Below are 15,510 nucleotides of genomic sequence, written 5' to 3'. Positions count from 1 at the left end.
TGAGCTGCACCATATTAGATACAATTATTTCCCTCGGATTACACAGACCCACAAAGAAGTTGAAAACAAATCAAATTTTGATCAACTCCCATATCTATCAGATGAAATACCACTGTGTGCCATCACAGCAGCAATATTTGTGACCTGTTGCCACACAAAAAAGGGCAACCAGTGAAGCACAAAAACCATTGTAAATACAACCCATATTTATTTATTTTCTCTTTTGTACTTCAACTATTTGCACATTATTACAACACTGTACATAGCCATAATATATCATTTGAAATGTCTCTATTATTTTACTGTTCATTTCTGATAGTTTATTTCACTTTTGTTTATTATCTATTTCACTTGCTTCGGCAATGTAAACATGTTTCCCATGCCAATAAAGCCCTCTGAATTTAATTGACAGAGAGGAGAGGGACAGAGGGAGCGAAACACAGAGAGCGAGAGAGAGAGAGAGAGAGAGAGGGACAGAGAAATAGACAGTACCTTCCTCATAGACTCCAGCTGTCTATGCTTGTTTTCATTGGCTGTCTGCAGCAGCCTCATCCTCTCCTCCAGCTCCCCCTGCTCAGCCTGCTGTTTCTGCCTGAGCTCCCTGCGCCGCAGCCTGGCCTCACGGTGTGGAGAGGGCAGGCCCAACCTCAGCTGCTGGATGCATGTTTGGATGGCTAGGAGGGGAGGAGAGGAGAGGGGAGTCCGGCTGGCTGCTTTATCTACTGCAGCGACCCACACCCTGATAAACACACAGCTGGGACAGAGCGATGTGAGAGCAAGTTCCTCTGAGATTTAAAAATAAACCCTAATGTGGTGAGATAAAAGCTATGCTGTTTACAGAATCTGTTAGGATGGTGGTGAGGGATTGGACGCTTTACCTTGGATCCATTCTTGTTTCCTCTTCTTATCCGATGCGCTGATCTCAAATCTTTTGTCGCTGCACTTGACTATAAAGAGGCATTTCTTCCCCTCCTTGTCTGGTAGAGACTGCAGAGAGAACAAGACTTCACACACACTAACCGCACACTTCCTTGTGTTTGACCATTAACCCTCTAGAGTCTAAACCCTGTCTAAGCTGGGGGAGGGGGGGTTCTAAGCTAACATATGGAATTGTTTTAAGATGGTCATACCAAGGATCATTTAGCTATTTGATTTAGAATTTTAAGACCCCTTAAGGTATAATACTTTTTTAAAAATACATATATTGTTTGATGAAACATTTAATTTGTGACTCATTTCAGGAAACTAGGCATATGTCGCGCGTCACTACTTCACAGGAGAGCCATTTGAACTTAAACTTTTTTTTTTTTTTATCAAAATGCGTTTGGGGGCAGAAATGCCTTCTGGAACATGTGAACTTTCATGTGCCTTAATAACAAACGTGTATGCCGTCTGTAAATATGAATAAAATTGTTAAATTACGAGCCTAATTGGTTTAGCCACAGAAAAAGATAGGAACCTTCCCGCTAGCCATGATTGGCTGAGATAATGGATTGCCTGGACATGCCGAGAGATGAGTTCGGATTGGTTTGCCATGTAGCACGCTTCTGTCTATAACATGAGCTGGTCAGTATGTGTACAGTACCAGTCAAAAATGTTTGGACGCACCTACTCATTCAAGGGTTTATCTTCATTTTTACTATTTTCAACATTTTAGAATAATAGTGAAGACATCAAAACTATGAAATAACACATATGGAAACATGTAGTAACCCAAAAAGTGTTAAACTAATCAAATTATATTTTAGATTTTAGATTCTTCAAATTAGCCACCCTTTGCCTTGATGACAGCTTTGCACACTCTTGGCATTCTCTTAACCAGCTTCACCTGGAATGCTTTTCCAATAGTCTTGAAGGAGTTCCCACATATGCTGAGCGCTTCTTCTTCTTATTGGTGTCCTTTAGTAGTGGTTTCTTTGCAGCAATTCGACCATGAAGGCCAGATTCATGCAGTCTCCTCTGAACAGTTGATGTTGAGATGTGTCTGTTACTTGAACTCTGTGAAGCATTTATTTGGGCTGCAATCTGAGGCTGGTAACTCTAATGAACTTATCCTCTGTAGCAGAGGGAACTCTGAGTCTTCCTTTCCTGTGGCGGTCCTCATGAGAACCAGTTTCCTCATAGTGCTTGATGGTTTTTGCGACTGAAATTTTCTGGTTTGACTGACCTTCATGTCTTCAAGTAATTATGGACTGTCGTTTCTCTTTGCTTATTTGAGCTGTTCTTGCCATAATATGGACTTGGTCTTTTACCAAATAGGGCTATCTTCTGTATACCAACCCTACCTTGTCACAACACAACTGATTGGCTCAAACGCATTAAGAAGAAAATAAATTCCACAAATTCACTTTTAACAAGGCACACCTGTTAATTGAAATGCATTCCAGGTGACTACCTCATGAAGCTGGTTGAGAGAATGCCAAGAGTGTGCAAAGCTGTCATCAAGGCAAAGGGTGGCTACTTTGAAGAATCTCAAATATAAAATATATTTTGATTTGTTTAACACTGTTTTGGGGTTACTACATGATTCCATATGTGTTATTTCATAGTTTTGATGTCTTCACTATTATTCTACAATGTAGAAAATAGTAAAGATAAAGAGAAACCCTTGAATGAGTAGGTGTGTACAAACTTTTGACTGGTACAGTAGGTAATCCTTTCGCAGATGTTTTGAAAGATATCACGTAGTAGAACTGCAAAGGTCTTGCTCTCCACTTTCTGGAGGACCGAGTTTTGAAATCCGTGGAATGCACGGTGGTATTAGAGTATGATAGCTAAGGAGATACCCTGTAGCTCAGTTGGTAGAGCATGGCGCTTGCAACGCCAGGGTTGTGGGTTCGTTTCCCACGGGGGGGCCAGTATGAAAATGTATGCACTCACTAACTGTACGTCGCTCTGGATAAGAGCGTCTGCTAAATGACTCAAATGTAAAATGAGATGGAGAAAAGAGAACACACAGAAGGCTGTTGTATAAAACACCTTTCTCCGGATTACATCTTCAAACTAAGGCAACCGGGACAGAGGGAGAAGCGTCCATCCATGTATACAGGTAAGATAGTCTAGCTAGCTACATTTTCAGAAATTACAAATTTTTTACATTTTACATATTTAGCAGACGCTCTTTTCCAGAGCGACTTACAGTTAGTGTGTGCATACATTTTTTGTATTTCTTTATACTGGCCCCCCGTGGGAGTCAAACCCACAACCCTGGCATTGCAAACGCCATGCTCTACCAACTGAGCTACATCCCTGCTGGCCATTCCCTCCCCTACCCTGGGCCAATTGTGCGCCGCCCCATGGGTCTCCCGGTCGCGGCTGGCTACGACAGAGCCTGGATTCGAACCAGGATCTCTAGTGGCACAGCTAGCACTGCGATGCAGTGCCTTAGACCACTGCGCCACTCGGGACACGTTTCTAATTTTGTCAGAAAGTCGTTTTCATTTAAAGTTAAAGCGTACCGTTAGCTGGCTGGCTCGCTAGCTAACGTTACGTATATGATCTGTGTAGTAATATTATTTGTATTGCAGAGCCATTTGCATTGCTAGTTATAGTCTAATGTTAGCTAGCTAGCTAACATTAAACCTTGTTGGTTAGCTACCTGCAGATTCATGCAGGGTAGTAACGTTATGAGTTGGGATTATGGTTCATTGTTTAGCTAGCTAGCAATGAACCATAAGCTGTTCCTTCATTTGTGTCTGGAAGTAGCTAGCAAGCTAGCCAACGTTAGCTAGTTAGCTTGGGTGCTTGACTGCTGTTGTTAGGTCAGAACGCTTGGATCAACCCTACTCCTCGGCCAGAGGGTCAAGTGTGCGCTCTGAACTCTCCTAGATAGAAGCGCTCTGAATTTACGAACTGACAATCTGACAACGCTCTGAGTTTACGAACGTCCAGAGTGCACTCTGAGCACACTCTGGCACTCCAGATTGAATTTATGAACACACCTGTAGAATAAACCAGCCTTTAGTCTTGAAATCTTTGGTTGTTTAGTACATGGCCTCACATTGTGAATCCTTAAAGAGGTGGGTGTGGCTAAAGCTTAAGAGGGTGTGAACAATGCTGAATGGGTGTAGACAAAGAAGAGCTCTCCAGTAGGTGTACCAAAACATTCAAGGGCCATTTTCTCAAAAGTGAGGTTACAAGTTTATCAACTTTCAAAGCAGAATTACTTTCCCATTGTTCCTAAACTGTAGTGCATGATATACCATTTTCTAGCTTTGAGTCTCTACTTTTATCCAATGTAAAAAACATAATTTCAAATGTTGCTACATAAGACCGAATCGAGCGCGTTCGGTCACATTTGGCATTACTGCTATTAGCCAATAGAAAGGCATTGAATAACAGATTCACTACATGGTACAGATTCACTACATAATAGTTTGTCGGCTAAACCGTTCGGACGCTACAGACGTTTTCGTGAACAGACAGACTTTCGGGATGTCTCATGGTCTGACAAACACCACTCTAGCTCTGCCACCTTTCACCGCAAATATCGGCGGATGCGGTGGATTGAGATGCAGCCCATGCAAATAAACAGATATCTCTAGCATAAACAGACGGATTTTGATAGGGATTGTTTTATTATGTTAATTACATTTCCGCGGGGCCTTGGAAATTGTAGGCTATGGGTTAACAATGCCAAAGGAAGCTGGTTAACAAAGGTGGGCTAGCAAGCATTCCAATGCTCCTCACAGTTTATTTAGGAGTTAAATGATCGCATTAAGAGTGACCAAAGGAATAATACAGTGTTATTACCTCCACACAACAGTTGCGGTCCAGCAAAATTTCCCCCTTCTTGTCAGTGAGGTCCTCACTCACATAGTATGACATAGAGTTTGGTCCAAGCACAAACCAGCGCTCCGTCCAATTTTTCCTTTTGTGGCCTTTTTTCATCATGTAGCCCTTCAGGAAGAAATACATGAATCTGTCACACTCAAGATTGTAATATCGTATCTATATCTATTTGATTGTTACCACCGGCAGAGGTCTAACAGAGGTCAGTATAGAGTAGACAGTCACTGTGTCCCAAATGGCACCCTATTCCCTATGTAGTGCAGTACTTTTGACCAGAGCCCTATGGGTCCTGGTTAAAAGTATTGCACTACATAGGGAATATGGTCCCATTTGGGATGCAGAAAGAGCAGTGAGAGAGGGTACCGCAGGCGAACCTGTCTGAGCACATCCAGTATGAGCTCCTGGAAGACCTCAGAGATGCCCATGGACAGGGTCTGGCGGTTCATGCCCTTACTGAAGTGGCCCAAGCCAACCAGCTCTATCAGCTCCCAGGCACTCAGGCATTGCTGCTTCCTGTTCAACGTGAGCTTGTAATCCTCAAACCTCTCCTGATTCCAAATGCCTCCCATGGCCTCCATCAGCTTCCACAGGAAGTACTCAATCTGGAGGGGGAGGAGAGGAGGAGAGGACACAGCGAGTCAGTCCTGTGGTATGAATGGGAATTATTTTAACTGGAAGAGCATAATTACTGCTAAACAAATAAGTTATGTATGTGTATTAGAGGTGTTGTCTTGTCTCTCACTTCCTCTATGATGATGACCAGTGGGTACCTGTCTTCAGACAGGAAGTTGAAGATGCACCAGACCTTGAAGGCGTCATCGTTGGAGATGAGAAGATGGCTCATGTTGATGTTTTTCTTGAAACACAGTGTCCAGCACACATTGTTGAACTCCAGTATGTCAAAGTTATCCCTAACCTGTAATTAACATAAACAAAGCCAACATTTACACAAAACAGAACAAAACAACTTCCCCTATTTTTCTTCAACATACTGTAAGTAAGGGCAATACGATTAGAAAGGGTCAGTAGTAGCCTAATATTTCTCTGCCCTACGTATCAGCCCACGGGATGTGAAGTACAAACATAATGTTCTTCATCTCTTCATTTCAATTCAAGTCAGATTCCGGAGGAGAAAGGCAAGGAAATAGCCCCAAGTACAACTAGTGCTAGGACTAAAGCAGTTTACTAATTGACATCAGTGTTAGTGTTATTGCTATGGAAACAGTTGGCAAGCCTTGCAAGTCTACAGATGTGGGCTACATCTGAAGGTCTGCCAACTAGAGAACTCAGGACAAAAACTTTGAAGATCACTTATTGCTTTATCACTGGTGTTTACCAAGTCAGTGCATTCATTACCAATGGCTGACAGATTGAATATTAAAAAGGACATGAGTAATTATTATCTCTCCGATGCCAATAGATGGGCCTTTAAAATCTTCCTTCCCATGCAGTGCCGAAATCATAATAAAACTCCTTGTATGCTATTTTTATCTCACTCGAGTTGTGTTCTGATTATGAGTGGGTCTCTATACATTTGCTATCACAAAAAGGGTCCCCGGCCCCATAAAGTTTGAGAACCCCTGCAATACATGTAACAACAAGGTGTTTACCAATCAGATTGTGAAGCTTTTCTAGAAAACAGACTCAGAGAAAACCAAAGACTCTGTGTCATGCAATCATCATGTCATGGAATCTATCTATAGTAGTGTGTGTGTTAACCCTTCACTTCTAAATGCAATCTATGACACAGGAGGAAATGGGAGTAGCTGATGTAAGCTGAATGAACATTTGTTTTGAAACTAAGGCTATTTTTCTTGCACTCATTGAAGTAATTTTCAGCACACATGTTTTTTTCTTCCGATAACTCACAATGGTGGGTCTCACACCTCCTTGATAGCTGTGAAACAGAAGAATTCTCCCACTCCCACAGTAGACCTACCATAACAATGGCAGCCTTGTTCAAGGTCAAACAGATCCTGCTTGCTCCATTTATTTCTCAAAAGCAATACATTTTAATATGGGTGACATGCATAAACTAAGATAAATACTGAAAATAGCAATAATGCTCATCATATTATGAGCAAGGAGAGTCATTTACAGAAAAACATTGATTTAAACAATTTTTCTAAAGGCACCCATAAAACACTTCCCATTAAGGCTTATCATCCCCTATGGGGATAAGGCACTCCAGAGTTACACCTCATACTCAGGTATCTGTCGACAGAGAAATAGTGATTATATTTCTGTGGACCCAACACCCTGATGAAATCACCAAACAGAGACCTCCACTAACAGACCCACTGAGGTGAGGTGAGGAGAGGAGGCAGGATGACGCAGGTGCTTCGCAGCCTGAGTGCAATGTCTGCATTGTTAGGAGCTAGTAACATTAGCATTTCGCTGCACCCACTACAACATCTGCTAAACTGTGTACGCGACCAATCAACTTTGATTTGAAGTCTGCCAACTCCTTGTCACTTATTGGCATGACAATGAGCAATGGAGTTGGAAAGAGCAAAAACAGATCTGGCACCAGGCTAGGTGCTCGTTACTACTCACCTTGTCCAGTATGAACCTATTGAGGTAGGGCATGTATCCCTGGTTGGACACAGGGCCCTCATCATCATCCTTAAAGTGCTCCTCCAGGGCCACCGGGTCATGGGGAACCTTCATCACGGTGCACAGGTTATGAGAGAGCACCTATAGAGCCACAGTCAGATCAGTCATGCAGTCAGGGAAACCGTTGCTGTCATAGTAATATCATTCACCAGATACTTCCTCCCAATGCTCAGAAGCATATTATACAGGCTATGAACAATGAGTCTGAGGGCAAGGTTACTGTCATACTGTTGGTATTCACTGGGCATAGTAGAGAGATGATGTTACAGTAATATCGGGGTGTCCAAGGGATATCAAAAAGATTCCTCATACAAGTGGGCATCATACTCCCATTAACACAATTACAAGGTGATTTTTCAAAAGGACCTCTGTTTAGTCTAAGATCACATTGACATGCATGAAAAAGCACGTGTTGCTGTCAGTTCAAGCATCGCTGCCCAAGTGTGTTGAAAAGGTCACTGTTGAGATGTAGAGTGAAGTAAATATATCAAAATAAATCGTATGATATTTATAAACAAACTACTCATGAACATCTATAATCTAGACAAACGGAACAGACTGGACTGTCTGAAAAACAATATTAACATTTCCGAGCCAGTCAAACTCAGTGCTGAGTTATGATGTTCACTATGCAGTGTTGTGATAGGTCAGGTGCATTTTAGGTGCTGAATGAAAGGGGAAAATACATATTTTCCAGACATCTATGTTTGGCCAAATAAAGTCCGGACCAGAAATCAACATCCTTGGACGTTGAAATCAAGGCCAGTCTGGACTGCACCAAAAAAATGTTTAGTGGAGTGTCTTCATTAGAGCCTGGCTGGCACACAGACCACCAGGCAGGCAGACAGCCAGACCCAGACAGGAAAACAAGCCCTAGCCTTCCACAGCAGTGCCCCTTGCCTTTTACAAGCCCAACACTCTTACTGTAGAATCTGTCCAAGTTACAGAATATCGTGTGTAAGGCACGATTATCAAAAAGGCATACATGTCCCACATTCATTGGTATCTTTCATGCCATAATCAACAAAGGTTATCTCCATAGAACCATTGTTATTCCTGTTTTTGTGAGAAAAGGCTAAACATAGACATGAGTAAGGGAAAATACTACTGATGTGAGCAGAAACTGTCTGAGTAGCCTGTGAGTTGAGGGACAGCAGACGTTTGTCTTTCCTTTGCTGTTGATGTTGCCGACTGAATTATCACTTGGCAGTTGACACAAAGTTCCCAAATGTGAGGGAAGCGAAGCAGCACATAAAATTATTGTGTACACTGAATTAAATTGAATATCTCAGACACATGGTCAAATCTTTTTTTCTCTCCAGCTGATCATAACTTTTTGTTTGGGTCTGATATTCGGATCAGCAACATGATAAAATATTCCGAGGTTAGAATTAATTTTAATTTTGGTATTTGATCAAAAAGCAAACAATCGTTAATTTTACTTCATTATGGAATAATACTGTAGCCCTACTAGCTAAGCTTTAAAGCCTACCTTAAGCTGTGATTTGGACACTTTCCCACTTTGCTCCACGTCCAAGGCTGTGAATGCGTGCCATATTGACTTCAGAAGTTCATCCCGTAGTAGTCCCATGTTCGTAGCCCCTGGTGCTCTCGATGTCATAAAGTAAAACTGCAACTTTTTCCAGACACTGATACATAAGACAGTCACGTGATCGAGTGTCGCAGCAGGAAAATAAACTTGTATCACCCAATGACTGAATGGTAGCACCACATAGCGCATAGTTGTCAAACGTGTTGCAAGTTTAATCAGTAGTCAACTGTGATGAGTAAACGGTCAGTTGGCCACAAATAATTGCTTAAAAAAACATGTCCCGACAATGAACAAGCCTATGTTGCAATGTTGGTACAGACGATCAATTTACAAGAAACTATATTATGAAACAAAGTTTCAGTCTGTATAATCTGAAAGACCATCTCCTCTCATTTATTTTCATTAGATAACTCGTCTTTCCCAGACTACCATGTGTAGTCCCATGTTATTTGTATACTGTCACTATTGTGTATGTTCTTTTACAGCAACATTCATCCATAAACATTTGACAGTTCCAAGGCATCCTTATTGTCGGGAATGAATTTATTGAAATTGGAACAAGTAACATGAAACCAATAGCTGTCAAAATTATCTACATGCATAATATACATAGTTGCAAAACATGAGAAAATGTAAATGAGTCAATAATGCTACAGTTATAGGTTTTGAACAGAGGGAGAGAAGTCCAAGCTTAAAATACTGACTTTACTAAAACAATTGTTCAGTGGCTCCGTGCATCATATATATAAAATAAAATGACACCGGGGCTTGACACGATTGGATGACTCATCATGAAAAACTAACATGTGTAAAACATCTTAAAACAATCAGTGTACAAACCTAGTACATAATGAACTTCAGATAGGAAATGTATTACAGGTGCAACACATTGAAATTCCATGTTTTACAGAAGATATTGATTACTGAAACTATTCTAAACTTTTGAATGGAATTTATAAATTCACTGAACTCTACTACAGTTCAAGACAAACCAACATATATAGCAGCAGTATGCATTTTTACATTTAGCAGATGCAGTAGTGAGTGCATACATTTTCATACTTTGCGTACTGGTCCCCCGTAGGAATCAAACCCACAACCCTGGCGTTGCAAGCGATATGCTCTACCAACTGAGCAAAACAGGATGCAAACAGTTGCATAAGGCAAGTTCAAAGTGCTCATTGTATCATTCTTAGTCAATGGTCCAGTTCCACTACCTGACATCAGGTAAAACACAGACAGTAAGGTGCACATTTGTATCACACCATCCCAAACCCTCACACTGGCAACAGAAAGTTCTAGCATGCACCCACATTTCATTAAAAACAAAACCGGCTTTGTTCTTTAATACCAATTGCCAGAACATGCCAAGTGCTTGGGAAGGTCACAACCCTTTCACTCTTTAGAGTCAAATACATTTGGTCCATTGTCTTACTAACCCTTTCCAAGTACCAAACAGTAAGAACTATCATAGTCGGTTTGTACGCTTTGAAGCCCATCTGTCCATGTCTGCATAGGGAGGCCTTCCCAGTTCACTGTCGAGTGCAACCAGGGTCGTATTCATTAGCGCACACGGTAGCAAAACGTTTTGCAACAGAAAACAAGCATTTCTATTTGGACTATTTCAGGTAGTCCCTCACCGTTTTGGTCTGTTTGTTTCCATGTCGTGCCTAGTGAATACGACCCAGTCTGATACCCATTTGGGTTGGCAGTCGGCCCTCTCAGTAGATGGTCAGGCTAACTGAGCGGTTCATCTTCTTGCCGATGAGCCTGGAGCTCCTGCTGGACTGGAGGGTGGAGCGCGTCAGGACCCTATCGGAGGTCAGAACCTTCTCCTCCGCGGCTACTTTGGCCTGCTGGGCCTTCTTCAGCTCCCTGCACGAGATAAAAACATATTGTTAGAGAAGCCATTCATAACTACCAAGAAAATAGTAATTACATCTGAAATGGATTCCTAAATCCTTAAAGAGTAGGTAGCATCATGTAATTTCTTCACAAAACTAACACTATGTCGACATATGACATATGAAGAGTGTACGTACTTCTGCAGAAGCGCATTTTTGAACTTCTCTGCGTTGAGTTCCACACGGAGCTGGTCAGCGCTCATGCGGGAGGCAGTGAGGAGGACGGGGTGCTTGGTGAGGGAAGATGCAGACGGCCTCCTGGCAGGGTCAGGGTGGATCATCAACTGCAGCACACAGAGAAGACATTAATACCACTAATTAAACATTATTACTAATGCCTGTCCTGCACACAAACCACCATTGCAGAATGAAGCACTGCATCCAATATATGCACACTATGTAGGGAAAGTGTGCCATTTGGAATGCACCCCTTGTCGTTTCTAGTCATACCTTCAGTAAACTTAGGAATTCCTGTGAGAGCACTTGAGGTATCGCAGGTAGTTTTCCTTGTCTGATGTCATGCCACTTGTCACCATTAGTTGGGAGTGGTTCAGCTCCTGAGGCACTGATCACAGTCAGTGATAGGGCAAAAATATCTGCCCTGGTGAGGTTTCTGTAGTCCTGAAAAACATGTTGGTTCAGTTTTGTTATGTCACATAAGATGGATTTGGAATAATTTAACAAATGAGGTGGTATGGGGGAGGAGGAGTTATCCAATTACCTCTTGTAAGACTTCATTGGCCAGATACCTGCTGTCCCCTTCTTCAACTTGAGGATTGTCCATCCTGGTCACATGGCCAAGATCACCTGAGGGAAAAATACAAAAACATTAGAATCAGGCTGCCTGGTCGACAAGTCCACTCAATTATTAGCTTGTTTCATTTGCATGACCTTATACTTTTTAAGTACCTATTTTGTAAACAACATTTGTATTTGGTCCTTCATCATCGTCAAATTCACCGACACACACCACAGTCCTCCGGGATAAGAAGATGTTGCCTGAGAAAAAGTAAAGCACGGCAAGTGTTAAATCATAAATATTCTATTTGATTCAATAGCGGAGCTGTATCCAAACCTCTGCAGCTACTTACTTGGCTTGATGTCCATGTGAACCAGTGAGGTGGAGTGAATGTACTTCAGTCCACGGGCCACCTGAAGGAGAAGGTCCTTGAGGTCCAGCTGAGAGAAGAAGCGCATGGTTCTGTAGTTCTCTGTGACCACGTCTGCCAGTGTGCCGCCGTTACAGTACTCATTCTGTATGAGCATATGGTCATCCTCTGACCAGGCAGAGTAGTACCTCACCACATGGGGGTGCTGTCCCAAGACAGCGTGGGCGTACACCTCCCGGAGTGCATTCTGTCTGAGGAAAACAGAACACAATATTAGCACAAAAATGACATAGCATTAAGGTGAATGAGTCGTTTCAATTTATACTTGGATTGTCAACTTTTCAAAATCCATGGGCTTCTCTTACTCGTCTACAGATCCAGCGAGGGGCTTCTTTGAGCGTTTGATGGCGTAGATGCAACCATCAAGTCTTTTCACACATTTGAAGACAGAGCCAAACTCCCCAGACCCTATCTTCTCCAGCTCATGAAACTCTGTGGCATATCTTGACATCATGTTGCTATCGAGAAGAGTCATTCTCTGCAAGAAAAGGACAGCGTTGCTTAGACACTTATCTAAAGCACAATTTGAGTGTGTGTGTGTAATAAAGCTATATTTGTGATTACAAAAATGTACCTTTGAAGGTGGAATGATGTCCTCTTCACACTCTGCATCACTGGCTTCCATGTCCTCTCCACATGAGCTGTAGAGACAAAGGAAAGTAACCAAAATGTGTTATATCACATTCCAACCACTGGAGGGCAGACAATCCCTACAAGTGCACCTAGTGAGTGTGACCATGTGGCTTTAGGTTGCTGCCAACAAGCATGCAATAGTCAACTGATTTAACACACACTCCAGAAGCATGTCTGAATCTATTGTCAACTAAGAATAGGCCATGCTCCATTTACACCAACAGAAATAAGTATCTCCCAATTCTAAGACACTTTTTTTGAGTTGTCTAACAGTCAGAGGAACTTGAGTTGTGGCACGGTAGTAAAATATGATCTACTTTACAACACTTGGCAAACCGCAACTACTTTTGAGTTTTAGAAAATGATTCAGACAAACAAGAGTTCCACAACTACCTTAGGATAGGGGACAGCATAAAGAGGAAATGGAGTTCATTATAGGTCAGTCCCATTAGAGTCCCACTCCCACAAAATCTCAATGTAACAGCTGGTAGATAATGACATCAGTACAAGGTTCTTCTCTTACTCATTCCTGTGTGATCTCTTTCTGTTGTTCCTTTGTAACGTTGCTGTCTGGATCAGTAATGAGTCAGGGGTGAATGGATTGATGTTGATCATGGGTGTCTGTCTACTCCTGCTGTCTGTGTGTGTTCTTCCTGTTGAGTCCCCATTCATGTAGACACCTACTCCTACCCGGTGGACTGTGGATCCTGTGGCCTCTGCCCTGGCTCTGGACAACAGACTCTGAAAGGGAAATTATGTTGCATTAGATAAGAATAACATTTTTATGGTTGGTGAGGGTCATATGAATACAAATAATATGAAAAATAAGTCACAAGGAGATCAATGATTCAGGGAAAACTCAACTATCCCATTGCCCTTAACAAATGGTAATAGAGACCAGAATCAAACTATTCTTCAGTCTCATTTTCAAACATGTTGAAGACAGAAATAGAACTCTTGCACAGTGGCTGGTTATCTCTGGCTGAAAACTTAAAAAATATAATTTGATCTGACCTTATATATTATGGATCTGAAATAATAAATTTGAGAACAATAACATGTTACTGTAGTTAACCCACCTTCGGTGTGTGGGGGACATCAAATAGTCGGAGTTTTCTGAAGGTTTTATGGGGCGGCGTGTCCGGACAATCAGGAATGGGAGAGCTCCCATCCTCCTGATTGTCGGAAAACTCCGGGGACGAGCTGTTGTAGTTGTTATTGTAGGGCCGGGTCCCCTTTCTAGGAGAAGGGGACCCCTTCATCAAGTAAGTCCCTGGTGATTTTAGGGGAGAAAGACATCCAAACCCCTCCTCATCCCAAATTTCAACGCGATCCTCCGCCGTAGGTATCTTCATGGTGCTGTTACAGACGTCTTGGTTTAAGTTCTGTCTCGGCGATTGCACTGGAGAGTACATTTCGACTCCAATGCTGTTGTTGCCATCGTCCTCGCCGTCGCTCTGGTTGAAGTCTAGTCTCTGTCGAATAGGTCCCATCTTCGGGGACGTACTGACAAACATTCGGCAACTGTAACTCATCACTTCCCAGGCGCAGTAACGTTGGCTGTAACGTAAAAGTGGCTAGCGGCGTTAATCGTTTTTCAAATTATCCCGAGTAGCTTGACATCTGTGTGCCCATGGCGCTACAATCTTGAGTCAATTCGTAATCCAAAATGACGTGGCTAGCAAGAAGCTAGCTAAGTAATTTAGCTAACGTTCGCTCACTAGCTTTGTAAGTAAAGAGGTTAGCTAGCTAGCATGGTAACGTTAGCTTCGTCCCATAAGGAGCAGCACGCTGTACTGCCAAACGCACGATAAATTATGCTGAGCGCTTATTTACTACAAAAAAACAAAATAATTACTTTAGTACTTGTGTCTAGCTGTCAAAATACTTAAAACACAGGTCAAATAATGCAGTCGACTGTTTGTTTACCCGAAATATTGTTGTCACAACTTATTCTGCCCATACTGCTCCGCTACCCGTGACCGTTGGCAGAATTATTCCAATCTTCAGCCAATGAGAACACATTCCTAAAGTTTGAAACGTGGATGTTACTTCCTCTGAAGCAAAGTTTTACGTCACTAAGTAAATTTCTAAGACGAACGTCACTTTGGCGCGAATTGAATCCTTTGATATTTTTCATCCTTTGAGGCGTTTAATTAATTTGTCCGCAACATTAGTCCCCCTTGTACTGTATTGTAATTAATTGCCCTTGATCGGATTAGCTGATCGTCTAGCATTCATAATAGAACTCCTGAGTGGATCGCAGTGCTAACTGTGCCACTAGAGATCCTGGTTCGAATCCAGGCTCTGTCGCAGCCGGCCGCGACCGGGAGACTCATGGGCGGCGCACAATTGGCCCAGCGTCGTCCAGGGTAGGGGAGGGAATGGCCGGCAGGGATGTAGCTCAGTTGATAGAGCATGGCGTTTGCAACGCCAGGGTTGTGGGTTCGATTCCCACGGGGGGCCAGTATAAAAAAATAAAAAAATAATAATAATGTATTCACTAACTGTAAGTCGCTCTTGATAAGAGCGTCTGCTAAATGACTAAAATGTAAATGTAGAAGTTGATTATTTCTGATATTGCTTGGTATATCATTAAGTATTTACACAAAAAGCCAATATGCCCCAAAACCATAAAACATCTTATGTTGAAAAGAATTGTCAACTGCTCATATAATAGTTTGAGTTGATGACGTAAAGATGTGGTAGAAACATTTTAAGCACTTGCATAAACAAATCATACTGAGTCTTACACATACAAATAAATTCAATAAAATACTAATCAATATCCTGTTTCAATTGTAATTAAGTAGATTTCAGATGATAAATCCACAACATTATTACA

At 42.0% G+C, this 15,510-nt stretch overlaps 2 protein-coding genes across 2 annotated transcripts in view; both read right to left on the bottom strand.

The window, feature by feature from the left end:
* The window catches only part of LOC311111197 (switch-associated protein 70-like), a 28,366-nt gene extending 19,352 nt beyond the window's left edge, over positions 1-9,014 (bottom strand). The window contains exons 1-7 of the mRNA XM_084153900.1: positions 8,900-9,014; positions 7,348-7,488; positions 5,534-5,707; positions 5,166-5,393; positions 4,753-4,899; positions 879-987; positions 493-674 (exon numbers count right to left, since the gene is read on the bottom strand). Of these exons, the coding sequence (XP_084010026.1) occupies positions 493-674; positions 879-987; positions 4,753-4,899; positions 5,166-5,393; positions 5,534-5,707; positions 7,348-7,488; positions 8,900-8,998 (1,080 nt within the window). The 5' untranslated portion in view covers positions 8,999-9,014. The remainder of the gene's footprint in view (positions 1-492; positions 675-878; positions 988-4,752; positions 4,900-5,165; positions 5,394-5,533; positions 5,708-7,347; positions 7,489-8,899) is intronic.
* A 475-nt stretch (positions 9,015-9,489) lies between these two features.
* Positions 9,490-14,680, bottom strand: LOC311111621 (wee1-like protein kinase 1-A). The gene is made up of 10 exons (XM_084154393.1): positions 13,745-14,680; positions 13,189-13,406; positions 12,607-12,673; positions 12,338-12,510; positions 11,955-12,223; positions 11,773-11,862; positions 11,585-11,670; positions 11,314-11,484; positions 11,002-11,147; positions 9,490-10,834 (listed from the first exon to the last, which is right to left on the bottom strand). The coding sequence occupies exons 1-10, from the start codon at positions 14,198-14,200 to the stop codon at positions 10,681-10,683; spliced, it is 1,830 nt and encodes a 609-aa protein (XP_084010519.1). The 5' UTR covers positions 14,201-14,680; the 3' UTR covers positions 9,490-10,680.
* Positions 14,681-15,510: the final 830 nt, after the last annotated feature.

Source organism: Coregonus lavaretus (genome assembly GCF_964263955.1).
Source record: "Coregonus lavaretus genome assembly, chromosome: 37".
In the NCBI taxonomy this organism is placed as follows: domain Eukaryota; kingdom Metazoa; phylum Chordata; class Actinopteri; order Salmoniformes; family Salmonidae; genus Coregonus; species Coregonus lavaretus.
This window is presented reverse-complemented; position numbering and strand designations above follow the sequence as displayed.